The 22,068-nt window shown below is 33.8% G+C and overlaps 6 protein-coding genes across 6 annotated transcripts; 4 read left to right on the top strand and 2 right to left on the bottom strand.

Moving 5' to 3' along the window:
- Positions 1-1,534: 1,534 nt before the first annotated feature.
- On the top strand, positions 1,535-3,470 carry LOC105621481 (glycerophosphodiester phosphodiesterase 1). The gene is made up of 5 exons (XM_012202949.1): positions 1,535-1,870; positions 2,143-2,318; positions 2,425-2,632; positions 2,725-2,954; positions 3,066-3,470. The coding sequence occupies exons 1-5, from the start codon at positions 1,535-1,537 to the stop codon at positions 3,202-3,204; spliced, it is 1,089 nt and encodes a 362-aa protein (XP_012058339.1). The 3' UTR covers positions 3,205-3,470.
- Positions 3,471-4,026: 556 nt separating this feature from the next.
- Positions 4,027-6,677, bottom strand: LOC105621480 (dystrophin-like). The gene is made up of 10 exons (XM_012202948.1): positions 6,578-6,677; positions 6,292-6,499; positions 5,898-6,141; positions 5,711-5,822; positions 5,478-5,644; positions 5,299-5,405; positions 4,998-5,220; positions 4,600-4,939; positions 4,222-4,518; positions 4,027-4,148 (listed from the first exon to the last, which is right to left on the bottom strand). Exons 1-10 carry the CDS (start codon positions 6,675-6,677, stop codon positions 4,027-4,029), a joined length of 1,920 nt encoding a protein of 639 aa, XP_012058338.1.
- Positions 6,678-7,730: 1,053 nt separating this feature from the next.
- On the top strand, positions 7,731-9,955 carry LOC105621479 (serine/threonine-protein kinase rio1). Its single transcript, XM_012202946.1, has 5 exons — positions 7,731-7,792; positions 8,025-9,043; positions 9,152-9,354; positions 9,420-9,713; positions 9,839-9,955. Exons 1-5 carry the CDS (start codon positions 7,731-7,733, stop codon positions 9,941-9,943), a joined length of 1,683 nt encoding a protein of 560 aa, XP_012058336.1. The 3' UTR covers positions 9,944-9,955.
- A 509-nt stretch (positions 9,956-10,464) lies between these two features.
- LOC105621478 (DNA repair protein XRCC3-like) lies at positions 10,465-11,565 on the top strand. The gene is made up of 4 exons (XM_012202945.1): positions 10,465-10,681; positions 10,862-10,992; positions 11,087-11,293; positions 11,353-11,565. The coding sequence occupies exons 1-4, from the start codon at positions 10,465-10,467 to the stop codon at positions 11,563-11,565; spliced, it is 768 nt and encodes a 255-aa protein (XP_012058335.1).
- A 28-nt stretch (positions 11,566-11,593) lies between these two features.
- On the bottom strand, positions 11,594-13,204 carry LOC105621477 (RNA pseudouridylate synthase domain-containing protein 1-like). Its single transcript, XM_012202944.1, has 4 exons — positions 12,983-13,204; positions 12,673-12,916; positions 11,811-12,087; positions 11,594-11,741 (listed from the first exon to the last, which is right to left on the bottom strand). The coding sequence occupies exons 1-4, from the start codon at positions 13,202-13,204 to the stop codon at positions 11,594-11,596; spliced, it is 891 nt and encodes a 296-aa protein (XP_012058334.1).
- A 3,239-nt stretch (positions 13,205-16,443) lies between these two features.
- Positions 16,444-19,384, top strand: LOC105621475 (pro-resilin-like). Its single transcript, XM_012202943.1, has 4 exons — positions 16,444-16,467; positions 16,865-17,863; positions 18,064-18,469; positions 18,823-19,384. Exons 1-4 carry the CDS (start codon positions 16,444-16,446, stop codon positions 18,972-18,974), a joined length of 1,581 nt encoding a protein of 526 aa, XP_012058333.1. The 3' UTR covers positions 18,975-19,384.
- The last annotated feature ends 2,684 nt before the right edge of the window (positions 19,385-22,068 follow it).

The following is a 22,068-nucleotide window of genomic DNA, read 5'->3' as shown; positions in this document are numbered from 1 at the left end:
GATATGCTCCATGCAATTCCTATAAATGAATAAAAATGCATTCAGGAAAAGCATTCATTTTAACATTCGTGAATCAATGATTTTGAAAATCTGAATCCATTTCAATTCATTTCAATCAACTCTCGTTTGCTGGGTAGTTAATAAACGTTAAATATTAGTTGTATAATAGGCTTCAAGCAAAAAAATTAAATAATAGGAGGGAAAAAATATGATTGGTCGCGATAAATAAGTTAAGATCGCATGTAAGGGATTTGACATATACTTTGATATCGGAACATGCCTGGAGCTTTTAAGGCCAGGTTCACACCTTGACGGAAAAACGGAAAGCGGAAAAGCGGAAGCGACTCGAACTCAAAAGAGGAAAAACAGAAGCAGATAAGCAAAATGTACCGCCTACTACTACTGCAAGTTCCGATTGACTTCTGCTTTTTCGCTTTCCGTTTTTTCATCAAGGTGTGAATCTAGTCTTAAAAGCTCACATACCATCGAATCGTAACCAATCGTATCGTTAAGCGGGAAGCACAGACTCTTGTATAACGCATAAAACATGAGGCATAAAAAAATCAACCAATCAAAGAATCCTATTTCATGGAAAGGAAGGAAATGAAGGACTTTGATTGATACATTTTCTTAGACCGGAATCAAACTACGCTATCAGACTAAGTTTGATCAATCAGAAGGGAGCTCAATAAGAAAGGAGCTAAAATTTCTTTGTCCTCATTGAAATTTTCAATCTTTAATCTTTAATCTCAATCTTCAATGCATAATCTGATTCCAGCCTTAAGTCGTTCTACATTAGTTGCAAGCCGATCACAAGTTTGTTGAGACACCAATCTAAAGCTTGCATTTTAAAATTAACGCTTCATATTGGCTATCGCAACAAACTTGCGATCAACTTATAATTAATGTAGACCGGCTTAATGTAAAACCAGCTTTATGCGCTATGCAAGAGTCTGGTACTTTCCGGTTTACTCGCGTCAACTCGCGTCGCAAGTTGCAAGTAGCTTTGTTTTTGTTTGGGCATTTGATTTATACGAAGTTGCATGAATTGCATGCTACGCGATCGAATCGCATTACCGAGAGACAAGAGCGAATCAGAGATAGTGAGGTAAAAAGTGAGATAAAGGAAAACGATAATCTCTTCTCGAAGAGATAAAAACGTGTTTGCACTATCACACTCGACGACTTTGATTTTACAAAGGTTTTGCGAGAGACATTTATTCGAAGAGTACGAAATTGCATGAATTAACTCTGCAAATTGTCACAAATTGATTCGAGCGGGAAAGAATGATGTGCCCTGCCAAGATTTTCACCGCGCGAATTATCACGTTTGACATAATTAACGTCATGCATTTTTCGAGTCAGCTGTGGTCGTGATTTATGAAGCAATAATCTTATCTCTGAGGTAACGCAGTAAAAGACGCGCGGTAAACATCTCTCTGCCTAAATCCTCTCGCATTTGTACATAGCAAAGCAAGCGTGAAGGGAATTCTCAAAAGCACGTGATCCTGCGCGGTGGAGAGTTAACGTCAAGATGAATAATATTGTCGAGTTGGTCGTAAATTGCGCTTTGCTATGGATTTTCCTCCAGACCGCGATAAGTGTGCTGATCACCATCCTGTATGAGTTTTGCATTCCCTGGATCGTTTGGGGCTCATTGATTATCATGATATCGATGAAATTGGCCCGAGTGTCCCCTCCGCCTACCAGCATCATACAAGAGGTGCTTGGCGTGAATCCGCTCTTCCTGTGCAAAGATAACTCCGTGTCCGAAAACCACGGTAATGGAGAGCAATATTGCATGCGAGTGGTGGCCCACCGTGGTGGAGGATATGATTATCCTGAGAACAGTTTGTTGGCTTTCCGAAATGTAAAGTTACACTCTTCGATGTAGCTTAACTTTTATAGTATCTAAGATTTTTGTAGTAGTTCTTTTGTGTGTCTTGATCTTATCAGCTTGTTTAACATTTATTATTGCTTGATAATGTAAGGAAGAAGGAACTAAAAATAATAATGCATTGTTCTATTTAATCATCAAATATTTCTTGTAACTTTAAACATACTAATTTTTTTTTACTTATTATCTGACAAATATGTTTATTTTAGATATATTTCATGGTGCATTATCTAAACTTTTTACAGTGCATAAAAAAGGGTTGTAATGCAGTAGAGCTTGATTTACGTCTAACAAAAGATAACATTCCAATATTATTCCATGATCCAACAATTGAAAGAGTCACAGGCCGAACAGGAATGATTAGTGAAATGACATGGGAAGAATTGAGGGAAGTTGATATATCTTATAATCATCCACTTAGGTACGATTATATGTATTTCAGCTTAATCATAATCTTTTATATAAAATACATGTCTATAATGTATCTCAGAGTATTTTAACAGAGAAAAATAATTATTTTGCCAAAGGAACAAATTTTCCGAAGGCGCGAGAATCGCACTATTAGACGACGTATTACAAATATGTCTGAACAGTGAGCAAAGAATAATTATAGATGTAAAAGAGACGAGCAAATTGTTGGATGTCGTGCAAGTTGTTCTAGACATTTACAAAAAATACCCAAAACTGTTCCAAAGATGCGTCATATCGAGTTTCAATCCAATTTTAATATACATGGTACGTGTAATATAAACATTAATTAATATAACTTAAATTATATATCTTAAATTATATATATTTCGCAAACATATTTTTAATTTTATATTCAGATTAGGAAGAAAGAGCCACGTATTGTTTCGAGTCTCGCTTGGAGGCCGTATTTTTTTTCAAGATCATCATACAATGGTCTAGAAGCACCCGGCCCAGTACGAAATCACAATCAATTTAAGCATTTGACAGCTTGCATCTCGGAAATTGTGTATGAATGGCTGCTACCAAGTTTTATCTACTATGTAGTTGGCATTTCCGTTGTGTTGTTGCACAAGGACATAATAAACCCGTAAGTAATTATTACATAACTCAAATTTTTATGATATGTGTATATATATATATATATATATATATATATATGGATTCACAAAAACGAATGTATGTATGATTTTCATTCCAGACGCGTAATCGAAAAATGGCGCGATCGCAATGTTCGCGTCATAGCATGGACGGTGAATCGGCCGTCGGAGAAAGCGCATTTCTCGAAGTTCTTTAAAATCACCTATTTAACCGATACGCTACATCTAGAGGACATGTAGTGATGTCCGATATATTTTTGTTCAGTATTAAATTTCAAAGACTTTGTACTATACGCTGGCATTATGCACGTACAAATTTTTATATTTTCGATTATACAGATTATACGTCATTGATACACGATCGATCAATTATCTAGTCGGGTCGTAAAAAAATTGACATAACGACTTACATTATTTTAAACATAGATTATAAGGCATTTATTTTATAATGTCTTGTACAAGGCATATATATGTGCGAATAGTGATAATAAAATTAAATTATTCGTGACTGATTGAGGGGATTTAAATGGACGGAATTATCAATGATTTCTATAAAAGATTCATTGTAACTAACTACTGAGAGTAAATTAATTACTACATAAAAGTTTTTTTTAAGAGTACACATTAAATATAGAACTATAAAAATTATTCATTTATTATCCATTTTTCACACATTATCGATAAGACGCTTTAAAATAGATCGTTTCTTTCATGATTGCACAGATATGTAATATATATGTAAAAAAAAAGATGAAAAAATATTCTTTCAAATATAATGTCCATAATCACATTTCACAATTAGCATTATAAATATAGTTATTTGATTATTCGAATGCAATCTTCATATTGCTTAGCATAATTAGATAATATGATGATCTCTTTCTTTGGATAACGCGTAATGTCATAAAAAAATAGCACGATTTATACATCGGGTCGAGGAAGAATTAGAAACGACTATCTAAGATTATTATAACAAAATTGCAAAAGAAAAGAAAGTCAGTCGGTGCGATACAAAAATTTGTAAACGTATGATACTTAGGTTTATGTTCAAGATGTCTCTTCTCAAACGATAGTAGTAAGTTTACTTTTACGAGATTCCATACCTTCAATGAGGCCAGTCAATAGATCTTCCATCTCTGTGGTGGCACGTTTCAATTTACAATTGTCATTGCCGTCGTATGATTCTACAAATGTATTACATTAGCGTGTGTATACATTAGCTATGTACATATTTACATTTCATGCTGCATAACTTACCGTCAAAGCAGTCATTGGCAACCATATTTTGCAATCTATCTAATATATCATTAAGATCTCCTTGAATATTTTGCAAACTACTATGTTGCGAATGTTTGTCAGGACGCTGCAGGGAAGACGGCGTGTTGTCTCTATGAGTGCCACTCGGAGATTGAGAAGTTATCAGTGATGTATCGTTATCTGTACTACTAATTGCCGTATTGGTTGCATAATTATCCTCTTTGCAATTTGAGTTGCCAGCGACTAACCACTGAGAGAAACCACTGTCGGTTGCATTCAATTCTCTCCTTCTTGTTCCTAATTTAACAAGTATTATATATTAAATTCATATAAATTTATGAATTTCTTTCTAATTATGTTAATGTATTTTGCACTCACCTCCAATCCAAGTACTTAATTCTATACGATTTTCTGATATATTAGCGAATCCAGTACTCGTAGAAGCCTCTTCGATGCAAGGAAGAACATTAGCATTATTCTCCTCCACTATACGTTCTATAGGTGACGATGTATTAAAATTATCCAATGTTAATGTGTCATTTCTATGTTGTAATGTTTTGGCTCCTGACTGATTTGTGTTGTCTTGTCTGATAATCGGGCTCAATTCGAATTCTAGAGGCAAAGCCGTTAATCTAGATGCTAAGGGTGGCAGCATCGGGGTACTTTGCATACGAGTAATAATCTGTGGCACTTGGGCCGTATCGGTGAATAAATATTTCTGTAAAAATTAAACATTTTCAGTGAACAATGCCTAAAGAATCTTTAACTTGATGTACCTTAAGTAATTTCAATCGCTGCAATTGAGATTCGATAGTCGCTCTATGACGCTGTAATCTTTCCGCTTTTGTACCCTGTATATCTAACAACTCAATTTGCAATTGTCGATTTTCTTCTTCCAAATGCATTATGATACTTTGTAATTCTTTTTGTGGATCAGTTAAAATTTTTCGTTTAACTGTGCTCCTTAACGAGCTATAATCCGCTCGTCTAGTTTCGTTACTAAAAGAAAATATATTTTCTACTAAAAAAGAATATTGCATAATTGTTTTTAAAAGTGCAGTTTATATAACAACAAACCTGGCAGTATCTACAACCGAGTCCTCTACCGCTGTTCTGGTAGGACACAATCTCAGTTTATTTCTAATCAGTTCAAGGATCAGTTTTGTAATTTCACGATGTGAAGTCTACGAGAATTGCTTCTGAGTAATATATTTCATATATAAAAAAGGAATTACAGAAAAGAAATCTAAACATACCTTTACACAAAACTCACGAATTGGATGTTTCAATTTATGTTTGTTCGATGTCTTTCCTAAGAAAAAACAGTCCTGGCATTGATGATATCCTGTGCATTTTAAACACGTATATCTTGGTCCCTGTACTGGTGTTACTTTACACGAGGAACATCTGATATTATGTACAACTGCAAGTTCAAAAATTGTTCAGTATTACATTTAGATACACGCGAAACTTTAACTTTGTCACTTACTATGTTCTGCAGATTTTATTCGATTGAATGTTGTTATCCAGACTAATAATGGAGGTTCCTGAATAATCCATGCAGCAAATTCTACTTCAGTAATCCCAAGACCACCCTGAGACTAAAATGGATTGACAAAATGATTAAAGAGCTCATTTTTAATAGATAATGTACATAAAAGTAGTTTTGTTTATACCTTTATAAAACAGGCATCTATATGTGACTGAATCTGTTCATATCCATATGCTATATTTTCTCCTAGCATTTCTGTTATTTTACAGATATTTGTTAATAAAGTATGCAAACCAGCTCGAGACAAACATGCATTGTGATCAGCTAATTGTTGATATAAATATCCATATTTCTCTTGTAATTTACCATTGCACAGCAATACTAATGCAACTTTTACTGAAAATACTAAAATATTTCCAGTATTTTGTCTGCAATGTTAAATACATTTTCATATTATTTCAAAATTTCCTTTTTATTGTAATTATTACTAAGAATATGCACATTTAACAAGAGGTATTTTAAATTATATTAAGAAATTATAAATATACAACACTATTATATGGAGAGATAAAACTTACTTGTCAAAAGTATTAAGGATATAATTTGTGGCAAGCTTGGTCACAAGGTCAACGTCAAAATTGAAATTACTTTCTTTCTGTGCTGCGAAATAGATGTCAGATAGAACATCCTCAATTTCACTCGGGTCTAAGTTGACACAATTTTCAGTGATGGAGAGTCTATGACGTTCAAATACTCCTGCTATTAATTCCAGCTGTACGTGTGTCACTAAGTGAGAATAAAGAAAATTTGAGAAAATCAGTGATATTTCATTCAACAGAAGATCAGATAAGGTTGACTACTTACTATTCAATTCTCTATGTAATATCTGCATTTTTGCAGCAGTTCTATATGATGGATAACGAATAGCGTTACACTCTTGCATGGACCGCATGATATTCTCCATGATAGAATATTACCACTCTGAATTGTTCGATACTCAACTATAAATAGTTTTTAAAATTTGAATCTTTGTCAATATAATAATTTAAAAAATTTTTATTAAGTTTACATGAGAAATCATTGGATATATATTCTTAACTTTATTAGTAAAGTAGAAAAACAAAGTAAATAAATATTCTTGGGTACTTTTCCCGATTTATAAACATTCATTTTATATAATCTATTTAATATATATATATATATATATATATATATATATTCAGCATTATATAAAATAATAATAATAATGCTAATACAATTAATTGTATTAAAAAATATTATATTTGTTAGCATTAATTGTTAAAAAAGATATATGTTGATAGCATTCAATGTTCTACTTGTGCAGTAAATAGCTCAGAAAATGAGTTTTTAATTACAATTAATGTATATAAATAATAATTTAATATTTTCCGTATTTAATTAAATACGGTAAATTAAAAAGCGTGATCGATTCGATGACATCGACAGTTCAAAGAGATATAAAAATACATCAACATAAAGTGAAACAAATTATAAATGTATCAGAGAACAATATTTTTACGAGAATTATCAAAAGATGCTTACTCTCTGTCATCTCGACATAATTTTGTAGTTTAAATTATTGATGTAAACAAAAGAAACGATCTTTCACTGTGTTTAACCACGAAACGTAAAATGTATAGAGGACACAAAAGTAGGAAAACATAAAAAGTCACTAGCAGTTGATTAAAAACTGAACCTAACGAATGGACTAACGATACTCCATTCTAATAATTATTCATTATTACAGAATCGCGAGCAAAATCTATAATTGCGTAAGATTGCGTTACTCAAAGAATTTTCTTAGCTAAGATTAGATGTACGTAAATAAGACCTTCGCGTCGCGGTTTTAATAGTGCGCTCCAAAAAAGAAAATTACATTATGCGCGAGCAATAGTGCAATATCCTGCAAGAAACACGTGTTGTAACAGGACATAAAGTTTACATAAAGTTTAGGAGTAATAAATTATTAGAATAAGTTATTGGAAGACATCCAATCATGTCGGAAAAATTCGAGGACGGGCAATTCAGCGACGTTGAGGAGGATACACTGCCTTGGGCGTAAGTTTCATGTTTTGTATTTATATTCTTAATTCTCAAAAAAGAAAGAGAGAGAGAGAGAGAGAGAGAGAGAGAGAGAGATGAATAAAATAATAAGAAAGAGAGAATAATGAACAAAAGAGTTTAATTAAACTACGAGTCGAAGATTAAGAACATTTATAAAATGTTTGCAAATCTATTGTATTCATTTTTACAAAAAAAGACTTTATTTACATTATATCATTTTGCACAGGCAGAACAAATTCAAAGGAAAACCTTTATCTAATGGATATCCCAAGGAGCAACTCGAAGCAGAAGTGGCCAATCTGCACATTACAGACAGTAAAGAGAATAATGGAGACGATATCGATGACGATTATTATTGTAACAATGATTATGATTTGGATGAAAAGAAGAATACTGTCATAAAAACAAGTTCGCAGAGATCCAACACTCAAACTGAATCTACGAGGGTAATAAATTATCAACCTAAACACAAGCTGTTATCTCGTTATGCCAACAAAATTAATTTAGAGAAATATGCGGGTCCGTCATTACCAGGCTATGTGGCCAATGTGCTGATCGAAAGCGACAAACGGGTCGATAGAGATCGCATAAGAATGAAGGACAAAAGTGATCATGCGACGATTGAGAATGTATTGGATTCGCGCATTAAAAACAAACTACACAAGCTGTTTGAGAAAGGAATACTGGCAGAGATAAATGGTTGTATCTCGACTGGGAAAGAGGCCAATGTCTATTATGCCAAGTCGAAGAATAAAGACGAGATCGCTATCAAAATATACAGAACATCTATTTTGACATTTAGAAATCGAGAAAAGTATATCAGGGGTGAATATCGTTTCGACCATGTGCATTCCCTAAGCAATCCACGCAAAATGGTGAAAGTCTGGGCAGAGAAAGAATTTTCTAATTTAAAGCGTCTGGAACAAGGAGGCGTCCGAGCACCGCGGCCGATTTTGTCCGGTGGTCATCTGTTGTTGATGGAATTCCTGGGATCGGATGGCTGGGCGGCACCCAAACTTAAGGATGCTGTACTTACAGATTCAAAATCGAGAACATTGTATAGGGAATGTATTGAAATTATGTGGAAGATGTACAACAAATGCAGGCTTGTTCATGCTGACCTAAGCGAATATAACATGCTGTATCACAACGGATCGATTGTAGTCATTGATGTTTCACAGGCTGTAGATCGTGATCATTGTAATGCAATGGAATTCCTTAGAAATGACTGTAGCAATATTACAAGTATGACAAAGAAATATTTTATCACTTGTTAGTTAAAAAAGTAAATTTATTATTTTTTATTGAATAGATTTACTAAAGCAAATATTTGAAATATATAATTTTTTTCAGCATTTTTCAAAAAGTACAACGTGGGAGTTATGACGCTCCAAGCATTGTTTGACTTTATAACAGATCCAACTATAAACGAAAATAACATGGACGAATATCTAGATATACGGATGCAAGAGGGAAATGATGAAAAAGATCCACAGCAACAGGAAGTAGAGGAGGCAGTTTTTAAGCAAGCTTACATACCTCAAAGATTGACGCAGGTATCGATGATTATTGTAAATGTATACAATGCATGACCTTTATTTCATTTTGTATTTTGTGATAGGTGATTAATGTGGAACGCGATATAAATCTCGCGAAATCTGGAAAAGATTTGATTTACAAGACATTGATAGGCTTGAAAACAGACTTATCGAAGCCTGCAGAAAAACCGGAGATCCTTGCTAATAAACACAAGGCAGATAACAAAAGTACGAAGGAAGGGAGCGATATTTATACCTCCTCCGAGGAGAGTGACGATTCAGATAGCGAAAACGAAAATGAAACAGACAGCGAGGATAATAAGATCAAATTTGTAAGCTCGGCTAGGCCTAGAAACGAAAGTCCCGAAAGTAGAAAAGTAAGTACATTATTTATTTTTCTGCGTAATTATACATTTATTTCAAGTGTAATTATACATTCTTTACTGCGTAATTATATATTTATTTCAAGTGTAATTAATCTCCAGATTTCATATTTTTTTAGGCGCGCAAGAAGGCAGTCAAAGAACAGCAGGCGGAGAAGCGGAAAGTCAAGATAAAAAAGCACGTGAAGAAACGTAAAATAAAAGTATCAAGAGGAGGAAAATGAATATTTGTATTTAAAAAAAAAATGAGAAAATTATATAATATATGCATTGTATAATTATTAGTTTACTTAGGCTCTTAAATAACGTTTTAAAAAAAAAGAATACAAAAAAATAGCAGGACGCGATTTAAAAAATGTTTGAGCGCAATTTGACTTTAGTAAAAAATACGTGCATTATATCTTTTTTGACATTATCTAGTACTTTTCCTAACGTATTTTTTGTCGTTGACAAAAGACGGCGCTACAATCGCGAGGAAAATAATAAGTACCATCTGATACTCAATTTACCAGACTGGTATCACTTTCGAGAACACTGAGATTCAATCGATTATCCAAAATGTCAATTTTCAAACAATTGTAATATAAAAGTGATACATACAATATATCAAACTATTGGGAAATCATCTTTTGATCATCTCGAGATAGATCTGCTAGATATTATTTAAGAAAAGAAAAAGTAAGTAAATGGGAGTAATATTTTGACATTTGCGACTGCACGTATATTTAAATACACTATAATATTTATGCTGTGTGATTGCACGTTAGTGCTGGATGCAGCCTCTATTAAAGATAGGTTTTTGACAACCGGTTGTTCGAGACTGGATGCAAAACTCCGGGGCGGCATACCTTGCAGGGGTATCACACAGCTTTATGGTGCTGCCGGTACTGGGAAGACACAGTTGGCTCTACAGTTGTGTCTCACCGTCCAACTGCCGATAACCGCTGGTGGTCTCGGAGCTGGTAACTTGTAAAGCACTTGATATATTTAAAAAATTAGAGAATTTAATATAATCAAATTTGTGAATAATAAATTTCTATTGTTACATTTTCAATCTTTTCTCTTTTTCTTTTATCTAGAATCCTTTTTAAATATTTTATGCTATTATGAAATGTTTATGGTGAAATTACTGATGTTAACAGGTGCCATATACATTTGCACAGAAACTGCTTTTCCTTCAAAACGGTTGCAACAATTGCTGACGAAATCAGAGATAGCCAAAACTCATTCTGTGAATGGAGATGTGATACTTGTGGGCCATATAGCTACCAGTGTAATTAAGATATTATATTATTTATTAATTGAGGGATAAAGCAATGTAAGAAATTATATATCGCTAACTGTACATACGCTGATGAATGTTGAAGGAAGAGTTGGTACTGTGCCTACAACGCAGAGTTCCAGTGCTGATGAATACTCGTAAAATAGGATTGTTAATTATCGATTCGATAGCTGCCCCTTATAGAGCAGAGGATTGGAATGATGCGGAACAATGCAGAACTAAGAGGAGCATCGGAAGGCAGTTACATGAACTTTGTAAAAATGATAATTTGTGTGTAATCTGCATTAACCAGGTAAACATATTTTAAATAAATGCATTGTTATATCGCATGCTAATATATCTGTTTTCTAGGTTTCTGCAGTTATAGATGATCATAGACTTATTTCTGAAGGTACAAATGAGCAGCCAGCTTTAGGATTAGCATGGTCGAGTATGATAACCACCTCTATATATTTCTACAGAAGACTGTCCTCGCGATACGCTTGCGTAATGCTTGCTTCACATTTGCCGAGGATTACTTTTCAGTTTGAGGTGGAAGAATCTGGTGTCAAGGCAGTTGAATAAATCTATGTTATACAAAACAAAAACATCTTTATTCCACAAGTTTGTATATATCGCGAAATATATTTTCGTCCAAGATCTTCGTTACATTTGTCGCTTTATAATCGGACAATATAGTGGCATCAAACGGATCCGCCGTTCTCACATCTATATTTTCGATATCACAGTTTAATATTAACCTTGAAAATAAATATAATATTAATAAAAAATAATTATGTGTATCCCAAACGGTGATATGTTAATTGTACCTGAGAGAATGGAGGTAGGTTCTATGAGGTTCTATATCTTTGCCTTCGCTATATGTGTAATCTCCTATGACTGTATGACCAATGTAATGACAATGTACTCTCAACTGATGTCTTCTACCAGTACCAGGTGCTAGTAAGATTTTAGTGGCGGGCTTTCCTTTCCAAAACCCACGTTCCAATACAACCAGTGTTGTGTAAGATCTGCGTGGCTTGTCGCAAAAGATACTATCACTTATGCACATTTTGTGATTACCAGTCTTTTCTCGAATATCAGCACCTAGATCAAGAAAGAAATCAAGATGAGACTTTATCAAACTTGTTACTATATATTTAGCATTTTCCAGCAAGGACACACATTTGCTGATGTTAAACAAGGATAAAATGATTCATTGTGTGTTATATTAGATCTGTTTTGTGATTAAATTAATATATACTTTGGAACTTGAAGTGAGATACTTGGCAGTGATATTTGGCAGTGATGAGATTTCTAGTGCATGAATAAAAAAGATCTATATACACTGTTAGAAATGTAATCAGAGCTTCCTTTATATATGTAAATGAAGCTTATGATAATGAACGAAATTAAAAGTAATAAATGATTTAAATGAAAATTAAGCTATAGTAGTCACTTAAATGAAATGAACATGTACATTAAATTTCATAAATTTTCATAAAAAATAAATACATTAAATTTTACATATACAAATACTGTAATTTGTAATTATAAATATATTAAATTTAATGTAATGTCATGAAATTAAATTCAAATTGTGTAACTTAAAAGTTAATAAAATTTAAGAACATTTCTAACAGTGTAGGGTCTTTGCTGGAAACGCATTGTTGCATTATCACAATTCCTAACCAATAGGCTTGTCGATTATGATATGAGGTTCGTGTATATGACCATGTACCAATGCTAAATAAAATTTTTGCACTTTATGATTTTCGAAAGCGGACGACGCTGCTCTAGCCGCCTTTTTATTCAACGCTATGCACATGACGCCGCTCGTGGGATAATCTAATCGATGCACAAAGTGAAATTCATGGCACAATCGTGGATTAACCAAGTCCGGCAGCATCTGTCGCAATTCCATTTGAAGAGTATTCTGAAAACATTAATACCTGATTTATGGACACGTTAATTGCAAGCACTTGAATGAGAATGTCCTCACCTTTCGATCAGGATTATTACTATTTATGTACATGTCGTAAGGCTTATCGATTACTAAAAAGTTCTCGCTGCGATGCATAATCTTGACGGATTTATGCTTCTCGTGCCAATTGTTCAACAGTCTCTTGATGTACGAATGTATCAAACGAATTATCGTGTACATGACATTGCAGATGATCAGCGTACATGTGTGTAAGAATTTGTTAACATTTACTCTAACCATTGTAGAGCAAGATGTTTACCTCAACTCCGAACGATGTTTTCACATTGCGGCCATTTTCAGTTGTTTACATACACACGCGGAGGGAACGTTATATATATCATACATGCACATAGCATTCGACATATATGCTGTATCCATTCATGTATACATACATTCATGTATATAGGGTGTTCTGAATTTTTGCGAATCAAATTATTAGCAAGAAAATTTTCGAAAAATTAAATAAAAAAAGTTATATATATATTTTCATTTCAAATAGTTTTTGAGATGTAAGGGTTTAAATATAATTAATTACAGATTACACGTTTAGAGTTTAATTACCTGTTTCATGAATTTTGTGTGTAATAGTATTAATAATAAAAGCGCATTCTTCACCATCTAAATATAATCCGTAGTATACACGTAGTAATTGGCCTTTGAAAATTTAATTCTTACTGTGATATTTTGATTTGTGAATTTGAGACATCCTGTATACAATATGTATCTATAAATAATCTTATAAATAATCTTATTTTCATCTATTTTACGATAGCCAATGAGTGTCTTTCAACACAGCATACACATGACACTGTGCATCATTATGTTCTTATTGTTCGCCAATTAAACAAGGCTGAGATGATCACTGTGTTATACTGAGTCGCTTGTTGAAAGACATCCAATAATTTTATGAATCATGCACATGCAAACTATGCGGACTTTCATATAACGTGAATCTGCGCGGTGTGTAACATAAGGATGTGAGAATGCAATACAAAGATGCGTGAGAGTACACGTAAGAGAGAAAACGAGAACGGACGTATCTTTGTCTCTTTTCAATTAAGAAACTTGAGAAGTTTTTGTTTTCCCTCTCAAGTTATATATTTCTATAATTTTTAATTTCTTTTCTGCTTTTAACTATTTTGCTTCCCCTAATTTTTTAAAATCTTAATCAATTGTTCAACATAATCATAGTAAATAAATATACATATATATGAAAAATTCATTGCAAAATAAAAATATAATATCTATTAGGCCGTATGAAACAAATCTTAACAATCTTAACAATGGCAAATCTTAACTTATTATTGAAAAGAAATAATATAGGTAATGCATTTCTTAATATGTAGAATGTCTAAAATCGACGCATATAATACAACTTTTAAGATATCTTTACAAATTCAATTTTTAAGAAACATCTTCAAGATATTTTATAGATGCACAGATTTTTAGATATTTTTAGATATTTTGCACACTGGATTGTGGTGATAATATAATACTTTTTTAATATCAATATAAAGCTCTATGCGAAATTCGTTGTCAGCACTGAAGATCTATAGCTTACATTAACTGTACTACAAATTTTCAACGCTGACAGTAAAATTTGGAACACAGTCAAAATCGGCCACTAGCAAATAATGCGGGAAATTGCATTTTCTAATAATTGAAATAAAGAATTACCATGCGGATAATTGATGGAGATGTAGGAGATTTGTATATAGAACGACATATACGTTCTCATTTACATAGATGACACAAAGCTTGTGCCGACGAGATACGTATCTAGAGAGGAATTGAATGCCATACACAAAAAGATCCTCTCTCGACATGTATTCGCTCAAGGAGATTGCATTCATCGTGTCTGTTCGACGTAAAATATAATCGAGCAAATGAAAGGATTTTTCATCTCATTATTACATCATATTTTATTTACTTTAATCCTTCTATCAGAAATGATTCTGTCACAAAGATATAATCTAAACGTAGAGATAATAAATTTACACAAGACTAAATCTCGATTGTTATATAAATTACGTCGTTCAAATTATTTAAGTATTATTATATCTCGAAAATAAAATTGCATTAATTATAAAATAAATTTAAAATATATTAAATTCATGAATGTAAGGAAAGCACTCTTTTTTTATCGTTCTTCACTGAAAAATTGAAACATCATTCTGGTTAGAGTAATCGGAATAAGATAAAAGTTAATCGACGTTCAACGATCAATTAGATTAATGAATGCTTAGAGAGTTACTTCCAGTTACCTCGCGTACTTATTTGGTACTTCGCGTACAAATGTATGCACGTCGTCCGGGGAAAATTTGTGCAATCCGAGCATTCGTACCGAATGCAAGTGATGGTAGCGGTAGCACGCTAGATGAGATGGAGATACGTTATGCAAGTTTGCAGCATAGAGAAGTCTATTGCGTCAGAGTGGATCGTCAGTTCTATGTGCAGACAGAGAAGTCGCGATGTTTAGGCTTTTTACTTTTATAATTGGAGAACATACATTTTACGCGCTTGTTATTACCATTGGCATTTAAACGCGTCAACCATGAGGGGCAGAGGTCGGCTAATTTTTTCCGTAGAGGACCAGATATAAACATTTAAACTTTGCAAATCAAAACTTTCCATAAATTTTTTATTCAATTTAAAATATCTGATAATAATATAATAATAATAATAATAATAATAATAATAATAATAGAATTGATAGATAATAATAGATAGATAATAATACACATACAAATAATAATAATTCATCTATCATCTAATTATAATTTGACGACTCTTGCGCTAAAGTGTGGATTTTTTGATCATTTCATTGACAAAGGAAAAATTAATAAAATAAATTGAATGATGCGGTTACATATACTATGATAAGTTAATAACAAGGAACACGGTGTCTGCGCTATGTATTCTAAGTCTTATATCTACACATATACATGATGTAAGCAATTCCTCAGTTTTGCATCGTAAAGCTTAAGAAAAGATACTGCTAAGCGTACATTTTTACGTTCTTTCGCGTAGCATAGATTTCGGAGCGATATATCAAGGACCACGTCAAAGATACTACGTGAGACGATTTAGAGGCGCTCCAGATGATTACGAGTTAACGATTTGCGGTGCAACTCTGACGGGAGTCTCGATCGGCGAGATATAGAGCGCGAATCTTCTCGTGAGCATACGCTTACGTACATGCCGATCCGATTCTTTTCCATCGATCCCGTGCAGCATCTTGTGACACACTTGCGTCGAACGTTGCTGTAAATCTTGCCGATTGCACCAAACTATGATCTAGAAACGCGGATGAGCCCCGGGATATATAAAGAGCGGAGCAGACCTCATGTTTGTCATTCCCTCGAGAAATCCATCCTGCGCTGAAAGGGTAGCAACAAGAGACAGGGAGAGCGAGTCTCCCCCAGAGGGATAGCTAGAATAACAAAAATTCGATTTCTTTTTTGTCACTGGAGAGCATTATGGGAATCGTCAATATGCTTAAGGTGAGAAAAAATAATATCTAGCTTCACACGAAACATGAAACTAATGTATCTTCAAATATATCGAAATTTAGAAATTACTTTATTGAGAAGAAGTTGATCATGTATTCATGAGAAAGTATTTATTTTTGGCATCAATAACAAATATTGTGCTTAAATCATAAATGTGTATTTTTAGATATTATAATATTTTGTCAACATTATATTAAGATTTTGTCTTCGACAAAAATTTATTTAGCATGGAAATTATGTAATATTTACAATCATAACAATTAATTATTTAATGATGTATGAGATTAGATACAAAGAGAATTGTTTAACATTTTGTAAAATTAACATTATTCAAATATTTTTGTTATTTATAATATATATTTTATGATTTATAAAATTCTTGTCACAGATCAGTGGAACGTTTATTGCGATGTTAGCCGTGGTGCGTTCGGAACCTCCGGTTAATTCGTATTTACATCCAGGATCGGATACCTCTGGTACGAATGGCGGTCGAACTGACTTGTCTACCCAGTACGGAGCGCCGGATTTCAATAACAGGGGTAATGGAAATAGTGGCGCAACAAGTTTCGGAGGGTCCGGCGCAGGTAATGGTCCGTCAAAACTTTACGATGTACCCATCAGAGGAAATACTGGCGGAAATGGTTTAGGTCAGTTTCGAGGAAATGGATTTGAGAGTGGACAACCTTCTAGCTCTTACGGCGCTCCTAAAGGTGGTTTTGGTGAAAATCGTGGCAACAGAGGAAGACCGTCGACTAGCTATGGCGTTCCCGACTCAAATAGGAATAACAGAGGTGGTTTCGGAAATGGAGGTAGCGAAGCAAGACCGTCAACTAGTTACGGTGTTCCCGGTGCGAATGGGAACCAAGGTGGTTTTGGAAGCGGAAGTATCGGAGGAAGGCCCTCGACTAGTTATGGTGTTCCTGGTGCGAATGGGAATAACGGGGATAGTTTCAGAAACGGAGATATCGGAGGAAGACCGTCGACTAATTATGGCGCTCCCGGAGCGAATGGAAACCACGGGGGCGGAAACGGTGGTAACGGAAGGCCCTCGAATAATTACGGAGTACCTGGAGCAAATGGAAATACGAATGGTAAAGGTCGTTTGAATGGAAATAGTGGCGGAGGACCATCGAATAACTATGGATCTCCGAATGGATTCGGTAAAGGATTATCAACCAGTTACGGTTCACCTAATAGAGGTGGAAATGATAATCATTATCCATCGAGAGGAAGTTTTATAAATGGTGGAATTAACGGCTATTCATCTGGAAGTCCAAATGGAAACGCAGGGAATTTCGGACACGGCGATGAAAGTTTTGGCAGAGGAGGAGGAGAAGGAGAAAATACTGGCGAGGGTTATAATGCCAACGCGCAAGAAGAGAGTACTGTAAGTATACATAAATATAAATCTCATATAAATCTCATTAAAATAATTGAGTCAGAAGCGAATGAGACAATTATCAGAGATGAATTGTAGAAATATTTTCTTCAGAAATATTTACCAGATTTTCTGATATTTGTCAGACTACATACTTTTACTTTTAGTATAGACTTGAAAATTATCTCACGTTATCTCATGTTTTTTAGGAACCGGCGAAATACGAGTTTTCATATAAAGTGAAGGATCAGCAAACCGGCAGCGATTACAGTCATACGGAGACTAGAGACGGTGACCATGCTCAAGGCGAGTTCAACGTTTTGCTTCCAGATGGTAGGAAGCAGATTGTTGAGTATGAGGCTGATCAGGATGGATTTAAACCGCAAATTAGATACGAGGGCGAAGCGAATGCCGACGGAGGATATGGCTCTGGACTGAATGATAACAATGACGGTTATTCTTCTGGCCGACCGGATAGCGAAAGCGGTGGCTTTGCGAACTCAGGATTTAATGGAGGTAGTAGTAACGGCGGTTATCCAAATGGTGGCCCTGGCGAAAGAAAACTCGGTGGATTTAATAACGGAGGCAGCAGCGGTTATCAGTCAGGAAGATCAGGTGCGATAAGATTGCGATCTGCCGTTTAATTGAATCGAAGTGACGCGAAAGACAAATGGATATTTCCAAGAATATATTGAAAAACTTTTATAATAAGAGATATTTAAATTCTATATATTAAATCTTATATTAAAAAAATCAAATTTTAAAGTTAAGAAATATTATTCTAATAAAATCAAGAAAAATATTTTATTATTAAAAACTTGATTTTTCTCTCACTTTCTTTCATTTTTGTTTATATAATAGTAGTAATAAAGAGAACACATAATTTCCGCAGAAAAATAATAAATTATTTTATTTATATTTTAACTTATTTATAATTCTTTGATTGTAATTCGATTTATGTTTTATAGCAGGACAATCCTTTGGCCGAGATAATGCTGGTGATTTGAACAATGATATCGGCGGCTACTTTTCCAATTCTCCTAACAACATTGGCGATAGTGACAATGCGAATGTTGGAAGTAATAGACAAAACGATGGTAACAGTGGATATCAATATTAAAAGAACACATAGTGTTCTTAATCAATAGATTTAGAGACTATAACTATTTTGAATAATTTTGCATAAAGGTGACGAATTAAATGTAATCAATTATTTAACATAAAAATATTTAGCCAAATTAATTATTATTATTTTATAATAATCACACGGATAATGGGAAATTTTCATATAACCATATTATTATATCATATTACCGTATTATGCGTTTCTGAGAATTTTTTGTCAACAAAAGAAATAAATTTATTAAAATATAAATTTCTTGCGCTCTATAGATTCGTTAAATAAAATTTATAAATTCATATAAATTTATTATTAATGTTTCGCGTACATAGCATGACTTATTTAAACTGTGTAGCAACTTTTAATTAGTGAGCAACAAAGAAAAAATAAACAAATGTATAACTGACATCGATACAAAATTTTTCTTTATTATTAGGATCCCAAAATTTTTTTTTTTTTACTTTATGAATGAACAATTTACTGAAGTATATATACCATTCTGTTCTATCATGTTTCTCTGAAAGTTTCATGATATCAATTTTTCGCAATTTCGAAATTTTTTTATTTACTGACAAAATACTAATTGAGGTGATTTTTTTATATTATTCATATAGAAGAGCTGAATTTTTTATTACAAAGACAATTTTGTAGAAAAAGGAACAAGTGATAATTAGAAGAGGTGAACTTCAGAGAATAAAAAGGATGAGATAGAACTAATCAAACGCCAGCAACTTGTTTCAAATGTACATCTTTTTGGTCGTTTGAAACAAGTTGTTAGTATTTGATTAGGACGTTCTACCCTATTCTTGTTACTATTTAGACCTTTCGCCCTTTCTGACTACTACTTGTAGACTGAAATACACGTAATAGAGCAAAATGGCTCGTATATACTTCGATAAATTGTTGCTTTTAAGTAAAAAAAAATAAAAAAAAAAAAAAAACGTAAAAAGAAAGTAAAGAACTTTTTGGAATCATTTAATATAAAACGTGCTTTTCTTCATACAATTATTCATTAGTCGAAAGATATATCTTTCTATATGCAAAGACATATCTTTCTATATGCTTTAAAAAAACAAAAATATATACGAAAATATTATATAATATTTTTTAGTGAAATTAACACGAAGAGCCAGACATCGAATTTTACCGTTATATGGAATTAGACATTGTATGTGCATGCAGCTGCGTAGAATAATTTCGTCCTCTTATGCCGAACTAATTTCGCACTTCCGTGGCGTGCTTGGGGAAGCGCAACCTTAAGGGTCGCACGACGCGCTCGACGCTACGACAAAGATTAACACGGCAGAAACATAGCCGATGTGTACAATTATGTAGCTCTGTATCCGGCTTGCGTTATACCTCATGCGACCCGCTCGCTCGGCCGTCGACAGGAAGTCAAACTCGGCCCGGTCCGCCGCCATACATACGTGTGAATCTCCGGGCATTAAAACGCGCGTGCGTTGCAGCCGGTCGCGGTTTCCTAAACGGCCCCCGCGATGTGCCCAGACACCAACGAGAGAATCGTGAAAGACAACACAAAAGTCACCTCCGAGTCCGTTGTTTTAATAGACTGAATCGCTGAGATATGAAATTTGACCGATCTGAAATGAATGATAAAAAAAATTCTCTGAGAAAATTAAAAAAAAATTCTCTAAAACTTTAAGAGAGAAAGAAAAGATAAAAAATAAAAATATGCATATTATATATTTAATTTAAAATTATTACGCGTTTATTGTAAAGACATTAAAATTTGAAACTTCCCTATATAATAAAGAAAAAAACTTAACATTAAAACTTATTTCTTTGAATGCTTGTAATGCAAGAAAAAAGATTTATTTGACTCTTCTATTTCCTTGAAAGAAATGTCTGCGTAAATATTATTGTCCCAAAATTTTTCACGTAAATTTCGGTTTTTTTTTTTAATAAAATATCTTTATCCGCGTTTATATTGCATAAGTTTCACGCAGGACGATTGTGCGTCTTAGTTAGGTGGACATTTTCGTGACGTGGCGTGAAATTCTCGCATTCATACGGGACGACGCATCGGTAATATTTCATAATTAGTTGCAATTCAATTTGTATGGCGGTGATATGCGTGCGCATATGCGTAGACACACGCGTGCAAATGCGCATAAATATAGCCAGCGCAACCAGGAACAAGAGAAACAGGTTCCAGCCACGGTACCGTAGATCCTTAAGGCATCATTGAGCGAATGGTAAACCAGCTGCGCCCGCTGCTCGGGATTTCACTGTAAATGTCAACCTAAGGCACGCGAAACGTCCCTTCGATTTAAAGGAAAGTCGTTCCGCAAACCGAGCTGTATAATAAAGTCATTGCGCGAACGCGAAGGGATGAAAGACGCGAAGAGGGTGTTCATTCAACGACCGACTCTCGCATGCGCCTTCAGAAGATTCATCCTTGCAATTTCTTTCCCTCGTTTTTGTATAAAAATATATATTAGCAAAGAAACGAAGTTAACATTCTTCGTCAACTTTCAAAGTATGAATCGCTTATTCATGAGAAAAAGTCAACTCACATTAAAGTGACAAAATAAGAAACAAACGAATAGGATATAACAATACCATCTTTGTCAATCGAGTTGTTCAAGCGTTCATATATTATATGACTAGAAGGCTGATCGAATAATTAGATATTTATAAAAGATTATTGTAATTGATACACGAGGAAATTCATGCGCCTTGCCTTGAACTTTCCAAACTTTCCTAACGCCATGGCCGTTTTTTAATTTCAAAAGGTGAAAAAGATATTGTTATACGTGTTGCGGAACGACGTAGCCCCGTTACGCTTAAACAGAGATACTTGCCGAGCACATTAGAAAGTTGCGGACTTTATGAAAGTACATGAGTCCAAGTATCGTTAATTACCGCTCCTCTGTGAGTGCGAAGTGGTCTAACATCCACGAGGATGCTAAAAGCCGCCCTCACCGTCAAAGATCAGTCTAATTATTTTACAGTGATGTGAAAATTGCCAGATCACCGCAAGACAATTTCGCGCCATTCGATACTTCCTGTCTGCTGAAATCCTTCATATCTTTAAAACATCAGTTATTCTCACATTCTCACATTGCTATGA

Source organism: Atta cephalotes, assembly GCF_000143395.1.
Source record: "Atta cephalotes unplaced genomic scaffold scaffold00034, whole genome shotgun sequence".
NCBI classification, from domain to species: domain Eukaryota; kingdom Metazoa; phylum Arthropoda; class Insecta; order Hymenoptera; family Formicidae; genus Atta; species Atta cephalotes.
Note: the sequence above shows the minus strand (reverse complement) of the source record. Positions and strands in the feature narration are given on the sequence as shown.

Excerpts from the sequence above, each read along its gene's own strand:
- LOC105621481 (XM_012202949.1), top strand. The coding sequence starts at position 1,535 with ATGAATAATATTGTCGAGTTGGTCGTAAATTGCGCTTTGCTATGGATT. Across the intron at positions 2,319-2,424 it reads TCTTATAATCATCCACTTAG|GAACAAATTTTCCGAAGGCG; the intron begins GTACGATTATAT and ends ATTTTGCCAAAG. Across the intron at positions 2,955-3,065 it reads CACAAGGACATAATAAACCC|ACGCGTAATCGAAAAATGGC; the intron begins GTAAGTAATTAT and ends TTTTCATTCCAG.
- LOC105621480 (XM_012202948.1), bottom strand. The coding sequence starts at position 6,677 with ATGGAGAATATCATGCGGTCCATGCAAGAGTGTAACGCTATTCGTTAT. Across the intron at positions 5,406-5,477 it reads TTCGTGAGTTTTGTGTAAAG|ACTTCACATCGTGAAATTAC; the intron begins GTATGTTTAGAT and ends CAATTCTCGTAG. Across the intron at positions 5,221-5,298 it reads TCGGTTGTAGATACTGCCAG|TAACGAAACTAGACGAGCGG; the intron begins GTTTGTTGTTAT and ends ATTTTCTTTTAG.
- LOC105621479 (XM_012202946.1), top strand. The coding sequence starts at position 7,731 with ATGTCGGAAAAATTCGAGGACGGGCAATTCAGCGACGTTGAGGAGGAT. Across the intron at positions 9,355-9,419 it reads TACCTCAAAGATTGACGCAG|GTGATTAATGTGGAACGCGA; the intron begins GTATCGATGATT and ends ATTTTGTGATAG. Across the intron at positions 9,714-9,838 it reads AAAGTCCCGAAAGTAGAAAA|GCGCGCAAGAAGGCAGTCAA; the intron begins GTAAGTACATTA and ends ATATTTTTTTAG.
- LOC105621478 (XM_012202945.1), top strand. The coding sequence starts at position 10,465 with ATGCTGTGTGATTGCACGTTAGTGCTGGATGCAGCCTCTATTAAAGAT. Across the intron at positions 10,682-10,861 it reads CGCTGGTGGTCTCGGAGCTG|GTGCCATATACATTTGCACA; the intron begins GTAACTTGTAAA and ends TGATGTTAACAG. Across the intron at positions 11,294-11,352 it reads GTGTAATCTGCATTAACCAG|GTTTCTGCAGTTATAGATGA; the intron begins GTAAACATATTT and ends TCTGTTTTCTAG.
- LOC105621477 (XM_012202944.1), bottom strand. The coding sequence starts at position 13,204 with ATGGTTAGAGTAAATGTTAACAAATTCTTACACACATGTACGCTGATC. Across the intron at positions 12,917-12,982 it reads GTAATAATCCTGATCGAAAG|AATACTCTTCAAATGGAATT; the intron begins GTGAGGACATTC and ends TAATGTTTTCAG. Across the intron at positions 12,088-12,672 it reads CATAATCGACAAGCCTATTG|GTGCTGATATTCGAGAAAAG; the intron begins GTTAGGAATTGT and ends TTCTTGATCTAG.
- LOC105621475 (XM_012202943.1), top strand. The coding sequence starts at position 16,444 with ATGGGAATCGTCAATATGCTTAAG. Across the intron at positions 16,468-16,864 it reads GAATCGTCAATATGCTTAAG|ATCAGTGGAACGTTTATTGC; the intron begins GTGAGAAAAAAT and ends TTCTTGTCACAG. Across the intron at positions 17,864-18,063 it reads ACGCGCAAGAAGAGAGTACT|GAACCGGCGAAATACGAGTT; the intron begins GTAAGTATACAT and ends CATGTTTTTTAG.